The 19,262-nt window shown below is 32.3% G+C and overlaps 1 protein-coding gene across 6 annotated transcripts in view; it reads right to left on the bottom strand.

The window, feature by feature from the left end:
* Nucleotides 1-699: 699 nt before the first annotated feature.
* Nucleotides 700-19,262, bottom strand: part of LOC107467392 (uncharacterized) — a 19,041-nt gene continuing 478 nt past the window's right edge. For 3 of the 6 annotated variants that reach the window (XR_008002595.1, XR_008002592.1, XR_002367834.2), the window contains 2 exons: nucleotides 17,219-17,540; nucleotides 15,736-16,810 (listed from right to left, as the gene is read on the bottom strand). Coding sequence is in view for 1 of the 6 variants with exons in the window: in XM_052253897.1 (XP_052109857.1) it covers nucleotides 847-1,115 (269 nt within the window). In the remaining 5 variants the exon portion in view is untranslated. Of the gene's footprint in view, nucleotides 1,116-15,735; nucleotides 16,811-17,218; nucleotides 17,541-19,262 lie in introns of those variants that run through there. The other 3 variants (XR_008002593.1, XM_052253897.1, XR_008002594.1) reach the window with 3 other exon arrangements.

The raw sequence follows: 19,262 nt of genomic DNA on the forward strand, positions 1-19,262 counted from the left end.
AAGATAATTATTATTCATAAAGGTGAATGATTATCTTCTTGTTTGTCCTCTAGCAAGAAGGAAAAAAAGAAAAGAGGAAAATGGCAGATGGAGAATGAAGTTGAAACATAATGGATAGCAAAGTCGTTGTCTGAGACACATGAAACACCCTTTTCATGGAGCATGATAATATGGTATGCACCTCAATCATCACCACTTTACTATAGATTTGGCCACCACAATAATAGCTCAAAAAAGAAAACTAAAGCAACAACATTACAAAAGCATAGTTAGAATAAGTCAGCGGTTTTGATTCCTTTTCTCTTTTTTTTTGGTTATTTTTCCAATCCACATTAATTTATGCCATGCGGTAATGAGATAAGTCTCAAAGTAGTCCCTAAAGTTGTGCTCGAGCCTCAAAGTAATCATTAAAATTAATAATTTCTCAAATTCGTCAATGAAATTGCACTCCGAGACACATAGTAGTTATTGGAAAATTTTTCGTTCGTTAGAATCTTAAAACGACGTCGTTTTGAGAAGTTAAAAAAAAAAGAAAGGAACATTAGAAACAACATAGTTTTACATTTATTTTAAAAAATAAATAAATAAAACACGCTAAACTCCATCCTTCTCCGAGCCTTCCCTTTCCCTTCCCCAACCCTTCCCTTTCCCCTTCCCCTTCTCCAATTTGCCCTTTTCCTTCCCCTTCTCTCCCTCACAAGCAAGCTTTCCTCGACCCTTTCTGTCGCCGGCCTCCATTTCGGTGTCGTGCTAATCGTCCCTCCCCAACCTAGTTTTTCACGTTTCCAATCTGCTTCTTCGCACCACCACGAGATCGAGGTGCTCTCCGACCTTGCCGTCTAGATTTCACACTTTTCTACTATTTTCAAGCGCTCCGTCAACTGCCCCCAACCCTTCGTCGCTGTCGTCTTCGCTCTCAAACCCGCCGCACTCGCCGGCAACTCCAAAGCCCACCAACAGCTCCACAACGAGGCAGGCGCTCCAGGCCACAAACAGAATGTCTCTCACGCTAGTTCCAGGCGCTCTCCATTGTCCCGGCTGACAGCCCCTCCCTATTTGTCGCCGTCTGCTTTCTATTCTCCTCTCTGTCTCCCTCTGCATCCTTCTTCTCTTCTCTGCGACAAAGGTAAATTTTTTTAATTTTTTTTAGTTATTGAATCATTATTGTTTAATATTTTGGATGATTATTACTGCTGATAATTGTCTTTTAATGTAGCTGTCATGGTTGATTTTTTGTGTTCTTGATTCTGTAATTGTTGCTTGTGATTGTTGCTATTTAGGTTGATTGATGCTAGTTATTTAGGTTAATTGATCTTTTCTAATTGTTGTTGGTTCTTTTTTGTGATTTTTTGTAATTGTTAATTTTTTTTTAATTATGTGATTTTTGTTGTTTCTGAAGATGTTGTTGTTGCTTCTATGAAATTAAAAAAGAAGAAGAACATCAATGAAGAAGAGAATTGGTGAAGATAAAGATTAGTTTTTTTTATAAATATAAAACGACGTCGTATTGGAGATTAGGTTTTTTTTCTAAATAAATACAAAACGATGTTGTTTCGGTCCAGCTCAGTTTTCCGTAATAAGAACGGACGGAAATTATTTTAAGGACTATTATAAATTTTGGAGTGCAATTTCAAAGACGAATTTAAAAAATTATTAATTTTAGAAATTATTTTAAAATTTGAGTGCAACTTTAAAAACTATTTTGAGATTTATCTCATGCGGTAATTGTAACAAGTGCACTGTAAACCTCACTATCATGATTGGTACAACGAATTCTCCAAATTGAATTTAATAAAGAGGTGTATGTGGCCCAAATTGTGTTGAAATTAAAGGAATGAAGTTGTTGACATTATGAATAATGCCAAATCATTGTGATGTTGCGTCTTGGTTTGATTTTCACTGTGATAGCAAAGAGAAATAAACAAACGTCAAGGTAACGACAATCATCAGAGAAAAACACTATATATTCGTATAATATTATTTAATATGTATTTCAATTAGAAAAATACTACATAATACAGTTTTGATATTGTAGGTTATAAAAATAAGAATTTAGACGATATACCTCAGCATTACGTCATAATTATGTCATTAGGTTTAGGATAATTCATTAATTCTACTTAGTACTAACCCGACTCTAAGCAAGGATAGAGCACGTGCAATGCAACAAGTAAGCGGCGCGTGAGGGGGTCTCTTCCAATGCAAAACGACATTGGATCCCGCATGAATGCAAAAACTCGCATTTCCCTTTTTAACCTTAGCTTCGTGCCATCCTTTTTGCCTTTCATTAGCTTAATTAATTAAGAATTATATTAATTGTGTAATCACTATTAGAAATATAATTATTTATGTTATATTTTTTTATTAATTTAAATTTTTGAAATGAACGATTTTATAATATTTATAATTATTTTTTTAAATAATTATTTATGTAAATAATATAAAAAATAATTATTTTTACTAATATAATATTAAATAATTAGATATACATATAAAATAATTTTATACTAACCGTACATCGAAATTAAATTTATTAATTAACGTACCACTAATAAGTAATAACAATGTGAGTATGTGTCGTGCGAGTGTGACTATGCATGATGCAATTCACTTTTAGGGTTATAAATATATTGTAAGTTTGTATGTGAACACGGATTTCACATTGATTGGAGAAAAGTTGCTTCACTGTGGGCCTTGTCTTGAAGTGGATGTTGCTAAGCAGAATATAGAATCCAATGTAAGGTAAGCCAACCCACTCCATTCCATGTTTTTTACGTTGTAACTATTTATATGTCTACGTCTAAGGGCTTTTCCATTTTGGGTTATTCTCTTTTCCATCTCTTGGTTGTTCCCAGCACACATACACCCAAAAAGAAAATTAAAAAAAAAAAACACACACACACATATGTCGGATGAACTGAACTATTTTCGCTTTGCATTTTAGTATTTTATGGATAAATATGTTATATTATCTAAGCCAATTTACAATCTGTAATGAATTGAAAATAATTCTAGAGATGATACTTATCAATTCGCAAAAGTTATAGGGAAATGAAAATCAGAATTTGATTGAATTATCGTTCATAGTAAAGTTTGGATTCATGTGTTGACTTCCTCATTTGACTTGTCCAAAAATTTCACAAATGAATAACTTCAAATTATCATATGATTATGTGAGTATAATCGTTTAAGGAACTTTCTGCTTTCTTCTGTGAATATTTTTTTTTGGATCCTGCTAGGGAGACAATAGACTATTTATACAATATGTACAATGGACTATTAAATTATAAAATGAACATCTTCTATATTGAACTCTTTACCTTTTGAATCTAGCACTCTAATATCATGTCATGATACTACTCATTTCAAAAGCTTCAGCTGATAGGAAAAGGTAACACTAACAGTTATATTTCTAATACTCCATAAACTTCCATTATACATATTGTACAAATATTTCATTAGCTCTTCATATTTTCCCTTTTTTTTTTCAAGACCTTCAAAGTCCATGGTACATTCTTGTATTTTGATATAGTGGAGAGATCAATTTGCTAGTAGAGAATTTTCTTATAAAAAAAACTAGTAGAGAAACTTTTTTTTCTATTGTAACCCAATCGTGGTTTCTAAAAAAATGCAAATGAGTAAATTGAAACTACTAACAATATTAATATAAATATTACTAAAGTCAGATGGAGAAAAATTAAATATTTTCACCATTCGAGAAGGCATTGAAGCGGTAGTCCATGAAGAAGAAGCTGGTTTTAGCATCAGATTAGAACAAATCAATACAATAATTTCAAATGAAATTGGACATTTACGCATTTCTCACAATCTAAATTGCTCCTTTTCCATAGCTATCAACACAAATTTTGCAACTTATAAATTGTAATACGAATAAAAATCAAACCCAAGTGCATTAAAGTCCAAAGATTCACTTTGACGATTCAGAGATATCTCTAGTTTTAAAAAAGACGTTATATTTAAAAAGCATTGAAGAGATAACAACAAAAAATTTTCATCACTCAATTTGATGCCAAATAATTTGACTTTATGAATTATTCTTTTATTAAAAGAAATTACAACATTAACTATATAGAGTTCTAACTTCTAAGGGAATTGAACTCGTGATAAAAGAAAAATAGACGATTTACTATTTTAAAATACTGATTTCTGTTGTAAAATAAATAAAGATATACTAAATATAAAATAAAGATGTATAAATAGAAAACTCTAATATTAATAATTAGTTTAATAACAATAATTTATATACGTATTTACTAATATTATATGTTGTAATGTATATATATAAAGAGAGAGAAATATTTAGTAAAATTGGAACGTAAAGAGAGAGAGAATTGATTTGTTTATTACTGTTGTTGTGTCATTTGTTTCATATTATATTCCTATTTATAGGCACATAAAAGTTGTGCTTTCAAATGTAATTAAATATGGTCTTCCTTTGATAAAAACACATTCTATATCGAAAAGGTTGGCCGCCCAAAATTGTGAAGGAAGTCATAAATCATTAAATGGGCATCCACCCATGCTTATCATAACACTCCCCCTTAGATGACTATTTATGATTATTGCCTCATTAAAACCTTACTAAAGAAAAATCCAATGGGAAAAAACTTTAGTGAAGGAAAAAGAGTACAATATCCTTTGTGATGGAGACTGTCTCATTAAAAACCTTGTCAAGAAAAACCTAATGGAAAAAACCTGAACAAGAAAAAAAGAGTACAGTCTCCCCCTCTTGTCGAAATCATTTAATGTCTCGAAATCGGCGCATCCCAATCCCATGTACCAGTCTTTCAAAGGAGGATTTTGGGAGTGACTTTGTAAATAAATCTGCCAGATTATCACTTAAGCGGATCTGTTGGATATCAATTGTCCCTTAATTTTGAAGATCATGAGTAAAAAATAATTTGGGAGAAATATGCTTTGTTCTATCTCCTTTGATGTATCCGCCTTTAAGTTGAGCAATGCATGCTATATTATCCTCAAACAGGACAATTGGAGCTATCTTATGATCAATCAATCCACATGATGACAGAATATATTGAATCAGGCTCCTCAGCCAAAAACACTCGCAACTAGCTTCATGAATTGCTAGTATTACAGCATGATTAGAGAATGTTGCTGCTATCGTCTGTTTCGTAGACCTCCATGATATAGCTGTACCACCATATATGAACAGGTATCCTGTTTGAGATCTTCCTTTATGTGGATTAGACAAGTATCCAGCATCTGCATAGCGAACTAATTGTGACTTGGATCCATAGGGATAAAACAATCCCATATCAACCGTTCCATGAAGATATCGAAAGATTTGTTTGATTATGCTCCAATGTCTTCTGGTTGGAGAGGAACTACACCTTGCTAGTAAGTTCATAGCAAATGATATATCGGGTCGTGTATTATTAGCAAGATACATTAGCGCTCCAATGGCACTAAGATATGGGACTTCAAGACCAAGGATATCTTCATTTTCTTCCTTAGGACGGAATTGATCATTCTCTACATCCAAAAATCTTATGATCATTGGAATACTCAAGGGATGTGACTTATCCATATAAAATCTTTTCAAGATCTTCTCTGTGTATGTTGTTTGATGAATAAAGATCCCATTTTTTATATGCTCGATCTGCAGGCCGAGGCAAAATTTAGTCCTTCCAAGATCTTTCATCTCAAACTCTTCTTTTAGAGTTTTTATAATTGTTGGAATCTCTTCGGGAGTCTCAATGATATTTAAGTCATCAACGTACACAGCAATTATAATAAATCCAAATGCAGATTTCTTTATGAAAACACATGGACAGATATCATCATTCTTGAATCCATTTTTGGCCAGATACTTAGTAAGACAATTATACCACATTCGTCCAGATTGCTTCAGACCATATAAAGATATTTGCAATTTGACTAAGTATAACCCTTGCGAATATTCATTGGATGGTTTAGATATCTTTAGTCCTTTAGGGACTTTCATATAGATATCTCGATCTAATGAGCCGTATAAGTAGGCTGTTACCACATCCATTAAATGCATATGCAGTTTATGATATGCAGATAAACTGACCAAATAACGCAATGTTATCGCATCCACTACAGGGGGATACGTTTCTTCATAATCTATACCAGGTCTTTGTGAAAAATCTTGTGCCACAAGTTGGGCTTTATAGCGCACAACTTCATTTTTCTCATTTCGTTTTCTCACAAATACCCACCTATATCCAACAGGTTTTTACATCTTCTGGTGTACGGACTATAGGTCCAAAGACTTCACATTTTGCAAGTGAGTCTAACTCAGCCTTCATGGCTTCTTTGCATTTTGGCCAATCATTCTTTTGTCGACATTCTTCGACTGATCTTGGCTCAAGATCCTTACTTTCATGCATGATTTTTAATGCCATATTATATGCAAATATTTCATTGACAAATGTCTTATTTCGGTCCCATTTCTCTCCTGTAAAGACATAATTTATCGAGATCTCGTCATTTTCACAATTTTCAGGTACCTGAACGTCTTCTGACGTTAAAACTATATCAGAAATTTGGATAATTGCAGGTGTTTCTACTATGTCTTTTTCAAAAGGAATAGTATTTACCTCATTTCGTTTTCAAGGATTTTTGTCTTTGGAACCAACAGGCCTGCGACGCTTCTGGCGTGTATTTGCTTCGGTAGCAATTTGTCCAACTGGGACATCCATTCGAATTGGGGCATTTTTCGCTGGTATACACGACTTGGTTATCCTCTTTATATCCGAAAATGCATCAGGTAATTCATTTGCCAATCTTAGCAAATGTATAATCTTTTGAACTTCTAGTTCACATTGCCCTGATCGAGGATCTAAATGCATCAAGGATGATGCATTCCAATTAAGTTCCTTTTCAGAAAGCTTATTCTTTCCCCCTAATGTTGGAAATTTTGATTCATCAAAATGACAATCCGCAAACCGGACTTTAAATACATCTCCAGTTTGTATCTCAAGATACCTCACTATAGAGGGAGAATCATATCCAACATATATCCCCAATTTTCTTTGGGGTCCCATTTTGGTGCGATTAGGTGGTACAATGAGAACATATATCGCACACCCAAATATTCTTAAATGGGAAACCTTTGTCTGCTGGCCAAAAGCTAATTGTATAGGAGAGAATTGATGGTAGCTCGTTGGCCTCAAACGAATAAGTACTGCGGCATGTAAAATAGCATGCCCCCAAACTGAGGTTGGGAGATTTGTTCTCATAAGCAAGGGTCTATCAATTAATTGGAGGCGTTTAATAAGTGATTTTGCTAACCCATTTTGTGTGTGAACATGAGCTACTGGATGTTCAACACTTATTCCATTAGCCATACAATAAGCATCAAAAGTTTGGGAAGTAAATTCACCTGCATTATCAAGACGAATTGTTTTGATTGGATTTTTCGGAAATTGTACTTTTAATCGAATAATTTGAGCCAGTAATCTCGCAAACGCCAGGTTGCGAGAAGACAATAAGCACACATGTGACCATCTCAAAGATGCATCTATCAGAACCATAAAATATCTAAAAGATCCACATGGTGGATGAATAGGTTCACATATATCACCTTGAATCCTTTCTAGGAATTCAGGGGACTAAAATCTAATCTTTACTGGTTATGGCCTTAAAATTAACTTCCCTTGAGAATATGCAGCACAACAAAATTCACTAGATTTAAGAATCTTTAGTTCTTTAGTGAATGTCCATGGGAGTTTTCAATAATTCTCTGCATCATGGTTGTTCTCGGATGACCCAATCGGTCATGCCAAGTTATGAATTTATTTGGGCTAGTAAACTTCTGGTTTACAGTGGCATGTGATTCAATTGCACTAATCTTGGTATAATATAAACCAGATGAAAGTGAGGGCAACTTTTCTAATATAACCTTTTTATTTGAATCATGAGTTGTGATACATAAGTACTCATGACTTCCCTCATTCATTGTCTCAATATGATATCCATTTCGGCGAATATCTTTGAAACTCAACAAGTTTCTTAGAGACTTCGTAGACAATACTGCATTATTTATTATAAATTTTTTTCCTCCAGGAAACAAAATTATAGCTCTTTCGAAGCCTTCTATCACATTGCCTGAGCCAATAATAGTATTAACACATTCTTCTTTTGGCACAAGATGGGTAAAATATATATCACTTTTGAGAATAGTGTGCGGACTTGCACTATCCGCAAGACAAATAACTTCACTATAAGTCCTTGCCATTCTCTTCAAAGACAAATAATAATAAAATAAGTAGTATGCACAGTTAAATTGAATTCTTGATCGGAATTATTTTTCTATGAAACACTCCACATAAAAATAATGTCATATACTAAAATTTTATTTTGAAACATGACATATTTAATGATTTCAAAAGTCATAAACATTAATGTTTCATTATTTATATACATCATATTTGAAACTCAAATACATAGAAAATAAAACTTAACAATAAGTTCATTACATTATTTATTTACATGGATACTTAACAATCTCGGATATTAAACTATTTCATCATTAATCAAATGGCTAATATTTCCTTCAGGATCCTCAAAAAAATAAGATACATCATAATGAGATGTGAAATTTTCAGCATCATTTGAAACAAAATTTGTTTCATTTCCTTTGTCATCCTTTTTCAAAGATGCATGGTAAAGATCGACTAGGTGCCTTAGGGTACGACAGGTACGTGACCAATGGTCATTTTCACCACATTGGAAACACTTATCCTCTGTTGATTTATTCGACCCAATATTTCTTTCTTTATCCCACTTCTGGTGAGATCCTCTCTTTTGAACATAATTCTTTTTCCTTCCATAATTTTTCTTGTTATTAAAAACTTGCCATTTACCTCTTCTGGGGTAATGATTTGCCGTATTTACTTCAGGAAATGGGGCGGCGCCAGCTGGGCGTGCTTCGTGATTTTTTAAAAGCAACTCATTGTTGCGTTCAGCAACAAGAAGGCAAGAAATTAACTCAGAATATTTTTTAAATCCTTTTTCTCGATACTGCTGCTGCAGGAGCACATTCGAGGCATGGAAAGTTGAGAAATTTTTCTCCAACATATCATGATCAGTTATCTTTTTCCCACATAATTTCATTCGTGAGGTGATTCGAAACATTGCAGAATTATATTCATTTATGGATTTAAAATCCTGCAAACGCAAGTGAGTCCATTCATATCAGGCTTGAGGAAGTATTACCGTTTTTTTATGATTATACATTTCTTCAAGGTCTTTCAAAGATCTGCAGGATCTTTTAACGTGAGATATTCATTTTTCAATCCTTCGTCAAGATGACGACGAAGAAAAATCATGACTTGGGCTTTATCCTTTTGGGATGCATTATTTTCAGCCTTAAGGGTATCTCCAAGATCCATTGAATTAAGATAAATTTCAGCATCTAATATCCATGATAAATAATTGTTTCCAGATATATCAAGAGCATTGAATTCATGATGAAAAAGTTTTGACATAATAAAAATTTGTTACCTGAGCCTTCCTAAAAATTTGATCACAGTCTCGTGCTGATAACGTGTTGTAAAATAAATAAAGATATACTAAATATAAAATAAAGATTTATAAATAGAAGATTCTAATATTAATATAATTAGCTCAATAATAATAATTCATATACGTATTTACTAATATTATATGTTGTAATGTATATATATAAAGAGAGAGAAGTATTTAGTAAAATTGGAACGTAAAGAGAGGGAGAGAGAGAATTGATTTGTTTATTACTGTTGTAGTGTCATTTGCTTCATATCATATTCCTATTTATAGGCACATAAAAGTTGTGCTTTCAAATGTAATTAAATATGGTCTTCCTCTGATAAAAACAAATTCTATATCGAAAAGGTTGACCGCCCAAAATTGTGAAAGAAGTCATAAATCATTAAATGGGCATCCACCCATGCTTATCATAACAATTTCAAGATCTAAGAAGCAATTTATGACCTCATGATAAAGAGACTACTTGAAAAGAGAGATGAGCGAGTATTATGAATTTTTTGAAGGAGTGAAAAATGCCGTTGTAGTAGCAAATAGAGAAAGAGCAGGAGCAACAATAGCAGCGGTTTTGGAGTGCAAGAATAGAGAAAGTATAGAAAGTCAATAGAATATATATACAATATGTACAATGGAGGTATAAGGATGTTCGATTCAGTAGGATATTAGATGTTTATTATTCTTAGTATCCGGATGGTTATTTTGGATAGTATGGGTGTATTGTGTTTGAGAAATTAATAGTATTTTATCTTGGATGTTTATTTTTTAACTCATATTGAGCCAAATAAATATTCCATTATACACATTGTATAAATACTCCATTAACTTCCTAGTGGGATTCGCAAGAATAACAACGGCAGCAATTTTAGTGCTCTCTCTCTCCAATCAATAGCAGCAGCGATAGTTTCTCTTACCGCCACGCCACGCCACTGTCCAACTTACTTTCTCCTTCTTTTTTTTCTTCTCTCTCGCGGAACTCACTTCATCTCTCTTGTCTTTCTCTATCCTAATTTTTTCTTTCTTTCGTTTTCTAAAAATAATATAAATATTATATTATTGAATTTAAAGGATTAAGTTCCAATGAATGATATTATTGTTGATGTTCTTAAATTCAAATGATGTAATATTATTAACGATGGATGAAATAAATAATTATTAAATATAAAAATGGTGATAGTAGATAATGAGATTAGAGTCACAATAAAGATATTAGCATTATTTTTGTTCGAAAAATAAAAAATAAAAATAATTTTAATTCAAAATACAGTGTTGGCGACTATATTGAATAAAAAAAATGTTAGTGATAATTTTAATTCTGAGTTTAAACTTTAAGAATCAAAATAATATTTATTCCTATTTATTATTATACCTATAAAAATATTAGTTGAACTCAAAACATTCTTTTTACAGCTAAAATAATATTATTTTAATTATTCTAAGGGTCATGTACAATTTTAATCCCTAAGGTTTAGGTAAAAAATTTTATTGTTGTTAACTTTTTTTTTTATTTAAATTTGTCCTTAAGGTTCAACTTGATTTTAAAATCGTCTTTCGGACAATTATATCGTTAGTAATAGTTGCTAAAATCTCGATTTAACTCTTAAAATCTTCCGATATTACGATTTTAAATGAGTTTATCGATTTTACGAAATTTGTACTAAGTCTGACGATTTTACAATTTAAATCTTGTTAAGATTTTACGTTTTATGTTTTTTATTTACTTTTTCGATTTCACGTAAAATCTCGATTTTCTCTACCTTAGTTAGTATTATTATCTCCATCACAACTCTATCATATTTTTCTTCTCATTCACGCCTTCAAGGGAGAGAGATAGAAGAGAGAGAAGCCTGGTCCTCACCTCGTGTGCTTCGTCGTCGTATTCAAGTTTTTAATTTTTGTTCTTATTCATTACAGTCCCTAATTTTCGAATTTATCACAAACTCTGTGGATGAGCTGATAGAAAACTTTGTAAAACATGAGTGGTGATATTCTTGTTCTTCTGGATTATTGTTGCTTTTCTTGGTTCTTTGATTTTGAGAAATTAGAGAAAGAACAAGATATTTATTGTTCTTGTTATTTTTTTTTTTTGAAGATGATGGTAATGATTTTCTTTGTTTGTTAAAATAGTGTTATTGAATTGTTGTTTTGGTTTTAATTTATTTGAGATTGTTGTTGAAGGTTGAATTTTTTTGTTGGATTCATATACAGATAGTGATGAAGTGGTAGTGAATGAGGTGATGATAGTGAGAAGAGAGAAACGAACTATTTAGCAACGGTGGTAATAATAATAATCGTGTGAAGAGTAGATGAAAATAAGCACAAATGATAAAACCATTTTGCATATAAGAAAATAGAGAGGTTAGTCGCATCCAATGATTTACAATTGATTCAAGCAATGGTATAAATGTTCACGAGTAAATAGCCAAAATCGTCCTGAAAGATACCTTAATTTTCATTTTGGTCCTCAAAAGATAAGAGTTAATCGAAATTCTCCCCGAAAGATACACGATTGATCACATTTGTCCTTCCGTTAGTTGGATGATGACGTGAAGGGCTAATACCACGTGTCGCAAGATGATTGGTTGACGTGTCAGATCAGTGACACCTGGCATGCCACGTGTCACTTGACATGTAAAAAAATTATTTATAGTCAAAATAGTTCTTGAAAGTTCAAACGAAGTCATTTTCATCCCTAAAATTTTAAAAATTAATCAAATTAGTCCTTATATAAATTTTTTTATTTTTTCTTGATAATATTAAATTTAAAATATTTTTATACTACTAATTTTAATAGAAATGTAATTGACAATCAAAAAATTAGTAATTGTATCTTTTCTTCTTAAATATTTTTTCAATAAAAATATCTCCTTTAATTCTTGTCAAAATCTCTCTTATTCTTTTCTATTCTAAAACCTTTTTTCTTACATTATTACATTTTGTTGGAATATATATATATACTCAAAATTGAAATGTAGGTATTTGTTAATCTAAACAAACTTATATGCTCAAAATTAAAATTTATGTATGTTAAACTAAATGAAAGTAATACCGTAATGAAAAAAAAAAAGATGTATAAATTTTTATTAACTTCGTTTAGGTTAACATACATAAATTTTGATTTTGAGCATATAACTTTGTTTAGGTTAGCAAATACATACATTTAAATTTTGAGTATATATATATTCTAGCAAAATGTAATAATGTAAGAAAAATGTTTTAGAATAGAAAAGAATAAGAGAGATTTTGACAAGAATTAAAGGAGAGAGATAATTTTATTGAAAAAATTTTTAAAAAGAAAAGATACAATTACTAATTTTTTGTTTGTCAATTACATTTCTATTAAAATTAGTAGTATCAAAAAATATTTTAAATTTAATATTATCAAGAAAAAATAAAAAAATATATAAGGACTAAATTGATTAATTTTTAAAATTTTAGGGATGAAAATGACTTACATCTGAACTTTCAATGACTATTTTGATTATAAAAACTTTTTTACATGTCAAGTGTCACGTGGCAAGTCACGTGTCACTGATCTGACACGTCAATCAATCATCTTGTGACACGCGGCATTAGCCCTCCACGTCATCATATGCCACGTGGCACTTAACGTGACATGTCATCATCCAACTGACGGAAGGACTAACATGACCAATCGTGTATCTTTTGGGGACGATTTCGATTAACTTTACCTTTCGAGGGCCAAAATGGAGATCGAGACATCTTTCAAGGACGATTTTTGGTCAAATTATTTTTTGGTCATACACTATTCAAATCTTTTTTTAATTCTTTACAAAACACACAAACTAACACATACATTACTATTATTCAAGGTTGAGAGAACCGAATCAGTCATTGAACTGGTCAAATAACTGGTTCACTGTTCAATGGTCCAACCGTAGTTAAATCGTAGTCAAACCAATTTCATTAAATACAAAATAAAATTATTAAAAATACATTATGCAACAATGTGAATTCCACAATGTGAATTCTATATTTTGTAATGAATTCTTCTAAATTTTTTCAATCATTCATATAATAATAAAATTTAAAATTTCATAACCCACCTACTAACTAAACTATATCTCATCTCATCATTAAAATTCTACATTCAAATTCAAAGATTACAATTTTACTAACTAAACTATATCTCATCTCATCATTAAAACTCTACATTCAAATTCAAAGATTACATTTTATAACTAAAAGAAATCATGGCATAAAATACCATATCCATATTCAATCAACAATCACCAACAATCAATAATAATATCAATAATTACTTAATTAGACAAAACTCACTCAATTAATGCAAATTACAAATTAGAAATAGCTATGAATAGCAGCAACATTTTCTCAAGATGTGCAAAACAAACTATCCACTACCCCTTAAAACCCAACTTCATGTTTCAGCCATTACAACAACATAAAAACCTCAGTCATTACAGCAATTATAATAAAATTCAGAATTACAACAATTTAAAATCCAAAATTATATCAATTATATTCAACATTATAAAATTATACCAAAATTCAATTTAGTATTCAAAATCCAGGATCTGAAATTATATCAAAATTAGGAGGATAATTAGAAGAATACATTATAGAATATAGAATTCCACAATGTGATCACTAGTTTTCAACATTTATTCTCTATACTCTATTACCATTGTATTCCATTAACAGAAACATGGAGAAGATTACGAATTTTCATAAACAATGTAGTGAAACAATGCATCATAGCAGTATCAAATAATCAATTACTCATTTCACACACAACAGAGGAAACAAATCAAAAACTAAAGTGAAAAAGGGAGAATCAGTGAAAATAAAGAAGACCACGAAGAAGATGTTGAGGAACGACGAGGATTGAAGAACTCACGGCGACGGCGAAGAGTCCAATGCAGCACGGGTACGTTCGCACTTAGTAGAGAGATAGAGAGATGGCTCGAAGACAGAGGCATTTTGACGACGACAAAGAGGTGGCCGACGACGGCGAGGACAGAGGCGGGCTTCACGACGAGCACAGAGATAGTGAGGAGAAGAGTGGCGGCGGCTGAGACTGAGAGTTAGAGAGACACTAAAACAATGAGAAGAAGCCATGCACATCAACCTCAGACACAACTCCACTGCCTCCTTCCTCCGCCGCTTTCGAGGGCTCTGCTCCTCTCCAAAGCTGCCACCTTTGAAATTAGGGATTTTGCCAGTGAGAGTGAGACTGAGAGTGAGCGAGAAGGGAGAGGGGGAATTTGGGGGGTCTTCTCCCGTTTTGCCTTTTTAAAAAAAAAAACCCAAAACGACACCATTTTGATGTGAATGAGAGAACCTGGCCTTCAAAAAAACTGACCGATTCACTGGTTAACCACCGGTTTTTCCACCGGTTTTTTACAGACTGGTTTTTGGCATTAACCAGACCGGCTAACTGATCGATTTCTGATTAATCCGATCGAATCGACTGGTTCGGTCTGATTTTCAGAACCATCCTATTATTATGGATTCTATATTTCACTTCCTGAACTACTTAATCCAGTATTTAAATACGGTGTAATTCTTTTTTTTGTCAAGTAAATTGGACAGCCCTCAATTCTAGGCATTAGCCCCATGCATTACACATTTATACAAACTACTCACACAAACTACATGAAGATACACACAAATAGTTCTATATTCTTTCATGAGGATTTGAACCCGGTGCAACTCTATAGAAGGCAAACAAAAATAAATAGTTTAATAATAAAATAAAAAGTTTCCAATGATAAAATTTTTAATAACACTTAAATTATGATAAATTAATCATTAATTTACTAAATTAAAAAAAATAAAAGGTTTCTTATTTTGTGTAAATATTTACAAAAAGACAACCAGACCAAAGGAAGAAAGGATACCTTATTTAGTTATTAGCCTTGTTAATTCCTTGAAAACAAAATACAATCATAAATGAAAGGTAAGATCTCGATAACAATTATGCCTGTCAATTTAATTTTTTAACTCATATTGTCAAATATAATTTATCATCACATACTCATTAAAGGGTTTTAGTAGAACTTAATATTATAATATCGAATTCTTTTTCTATTATTAAAATTTTTCGTAGATTCTGTTTATGTCATATTCTGATGAGCAAGGATCATCTGAAACAAGAGATAAGCCTAGAGCATATTTAATGACACTAAATAAGGAGAAAGGAAACAATACTATCTAAGCTTTCAAAGAAAGAAAAAAGATTTATAACATTTTGTGAAATAGGAAAGAATGAATATATTACAACGTTCGATACTCTCTCTTACAATTGAGATGAACCCCTCTTTTTATAGAGGTCTATGATCAACAATCATATCTTACAGAATTTAAACAAGTTTATTATACAATGCCAGCTGGAAGATAAGGATAAGCCTTATCTCTTGCTGACTTAGTTAGATAAGTGACAGTGGTCATTTTATTTTAGTGCGCTTAATAATTATACATAGTGGAGACTCTTGCTTTAATAGACGAACGACTTAAAATAGTCTTTTGGAAGGGTCCCATCACCGTCTGAGTAGGATGATGTGTCATCATAAGCCAAGTTGACAGTTCTAAAATTCATATTTGGGTCCTGTAAGTAGGTAATTGGGTCTTCGGTATTCTCCTCATTAGGATCTTGGACATCTTGCAGATATAGGTCATATAGGTGTGCATTTGGACTTTCAGTGTCGTTGGGTATCCCTGCATCAATTCTGAATAGGTTAGGTCGTAAGGCATATACTCTAACATCTTCAGAATTCAGATCTTCATCAAGACTTTTGTTTTGAAGTTCGGAGATGTCTTGATGTGCTAGGCTGATCAGAGAAGTTCTGTCTTGACCTCAGAACGTAAAAGGAGTACTGTCCAAATCGATTAGTTATTCCTGAGGTTATGAATTTAAACTAAAACTCTTGGAGTGTGGTTGGAACCAAGGTTCTGAAAATCGAACCGGTCATCAAACCGCTCTAGCTACTGGTTCATTGGTTTATAGGTTCAATCGGTTCGACTGTGGTTGAACCGAAAAACCGTTTTATAATAAAATAATAAATAAAATATAAATAAACACATGAAAATATAATTATAGTCTAATGTAAACTTTAAATATCATTCAAATTAAAAGTACTACATAAACCAGAATGTTATAATCTCATTCAAATACAAATTCAAAAGTCAAAAAACAAAACAACCAATCAAACATAACGTGGCAACATCAAAATGATCCAAGTTCGTCATCAATCATCAAAATCCTTCATAACTTGCTGCAGATTTTCATCCATACCTAAATATTACCAGCAATTCAACCCAATAATCTCAACTCTCAAGTTCACAACAAACAACGTCCTAAATTATTAAAAATTATTCACAATTACTCAACAAACAACAAAATCCAGTTCAGTAAACAAAGCAAAATCAGTTCAGTAATCAGTAAACAATGATTATTAACCAAAGTTCACAGTTCAGTTTAGCAGGATCAGTTGAATCTTGAATCAGTTCACAGTTTCACACTACATAGTTCAAAGAAAAATAAAATAAGGAGATAGAGTTCACAGTTTCAGAGTTCATCATGTCACACTGCAGTGACTTCAGTTCACACTTCACAGAGCTTCGTAAAATCAACAAATTATTAAATCAAACTCATCAGGGAGTTAGAGACATGCTAAACTGAAAAAAGAAATTAAAAAATTACCTGGAACTCTGGAAGCTCGAAGGCGCCTTCAAGGTTTCAATAGAACATGCAATAGGGAGTGTGGGAGACAACGACGCCAAGTGACCAAGCAGTGGTGGAGCACCTTCGAATGGACGATGGCTGCTTTGCGATGGAGGTGGCTGTTCGAAGACGGAGGTGGCTTGGCGAAGGAACGACGGCTGCTGCGCGATTAGGTGGTTGTTCGAATGAACGACGGCAGCGGCACAACGCAATGGCTGGACAGAGGTGAGGGACGAGGACGATCGTGTGAGAGTCAGAGAGGTGTTCCCAGATCCTAGTTCTCACTCTCAGTTCTTAGTTTCTGAAGCTCGAAGAGAAAGGGGAGGATCGAATTAGGGATTTAGGGCTCCAGAAGGCATAAAACGGCAACGTTTTGCTGCCTAGCCAAAAAACGGGTCGGGTCACGGTTCGGTTCGACCGACTGGTTATCGGCCAATTCACCGATTCAATTCCAGTTTTTAAAATTTGCGATTTTGCTGTTTAATCGAATCATTTTTATGTGCGGTTTACGATTCAATCGGTTCGACCGACCGGTCCGAACCGATTTTCAGAACCTTGGTTGGAACATCTGATCTGAATGAGAGTCCGTCAATTACATCTTTTTTTTTATATATTCTAGGTTGCCAGAGTTGACAAAGTCAATCTTAAATGCCTTGGCCAAATATCTTTGTTAACTCTGGCAACCTAGAATATATGGAGAAAGAGATATAATTGAAGGACTCTCATTCAGATTAGATGTTCCAACCACACTCTAAGAGTTTCAATTCAGATTCATAACCTCAGGAATAATTAATCAATTTGGACAGTACTCTTTTTATACTCTGAAGTCAAGACATAACTTCTCTGATCAGTCTAGCACATTCAGATATCTCCCAACTTCAAACAAAAATCTTGACACATTCAGATATCTCCCAACTTCAAACAGAAATCTTGACAAAGTCTGAAGATCTAAGTGTTAGAGCATATGCCTTACCACCTAACCCAACCAGAAGTGATGCAGGAATATCCAATGACACTGAAGACCCATGTTCAAACCTATATGACCCATATGTGCAAGATGCCCAAGATCTTAATATGGAGAACACTAAAGACCCACTTACTTACTTACAGGACTCAAATATGAATTTTAGAGCTGTCAACTTGACTTGTGATCACACATCATCCTACTCAAACAATAATGGACCTATCCAAACAACTATTTTAAGCCGTCTGTCTATTAAAGCAAGAGTCCCCACTATGTATAATTATTAAGCGTACTAAAATAAAATGACCACGGTCACTTATCTAGCTATGTTAGGAAGAGATAAAGTTTATCCTTATCTTTCAACTGGCATTGTATAATAGACTTGTTTAAATTCTGTAAGATATATTTGTCGATCAGAGATCTCTATAAAAAGAGGGACCCATCTCAGTTATAAAATATAGTATCGAACATTGTAATATATTCGTCCTTTTCTATTTTACAAAATGTTATAAATTCCTTTTCTTTCTCTCAAAGTTTAGCTAGTATTATTTTTTTCTCTTTATCTAATGTCATTAAATATGCTCTGGACTTGCCTCTTATTTTAAAAGATTTTACTCATCAAAATATGACATATATAAAATCTACAAAAAATTTTCATAGTAAAAAAAAAGACTCAATCTTATAACATTATATCTGTTCGAATCTTTTAAAAATCTCACCTAATATAATAAATGATAAAGATAAATATGATAATGTTGTAACATTAATCTCTTGAAATATTGGAGATCCATCCTGTAATAACTATGAAAATATACTTAATATTTTTTTTTTTGCTTTAAATATACTCAATGTCCTCCTGGAACTGAAGTTAAAATATTAAAACAAAAAGTTAACATAAGAAACCATGTGTTAGGCAAAATGTTAAGAGGATAAAAATTTATATCTAATTATTTTTATAATAATTAAAAATTATTAAATAATTACTATTAATCTCATATAAAGAAAACTATATATAAATTCTTATCTATTAAGAGAATATATTAGTTGGTTTCTTAAAAC

This window comes from Arachis duranensis, chromosome 9 (assembly GCF_000817695.3).
Source record: "Arachis duranensis cultivar V14167 chromosome 9, aradu.V14167.gnm2.J7QH, whole genome shotgun sequence".
Taxonomy (NCBI): domain Eukaryota; kingdom Viridiplantae; phylum Streptophyta; class Magnoliopsida; order Fabales; family Fabaceae; genus Arachis; species Arachis duranensis.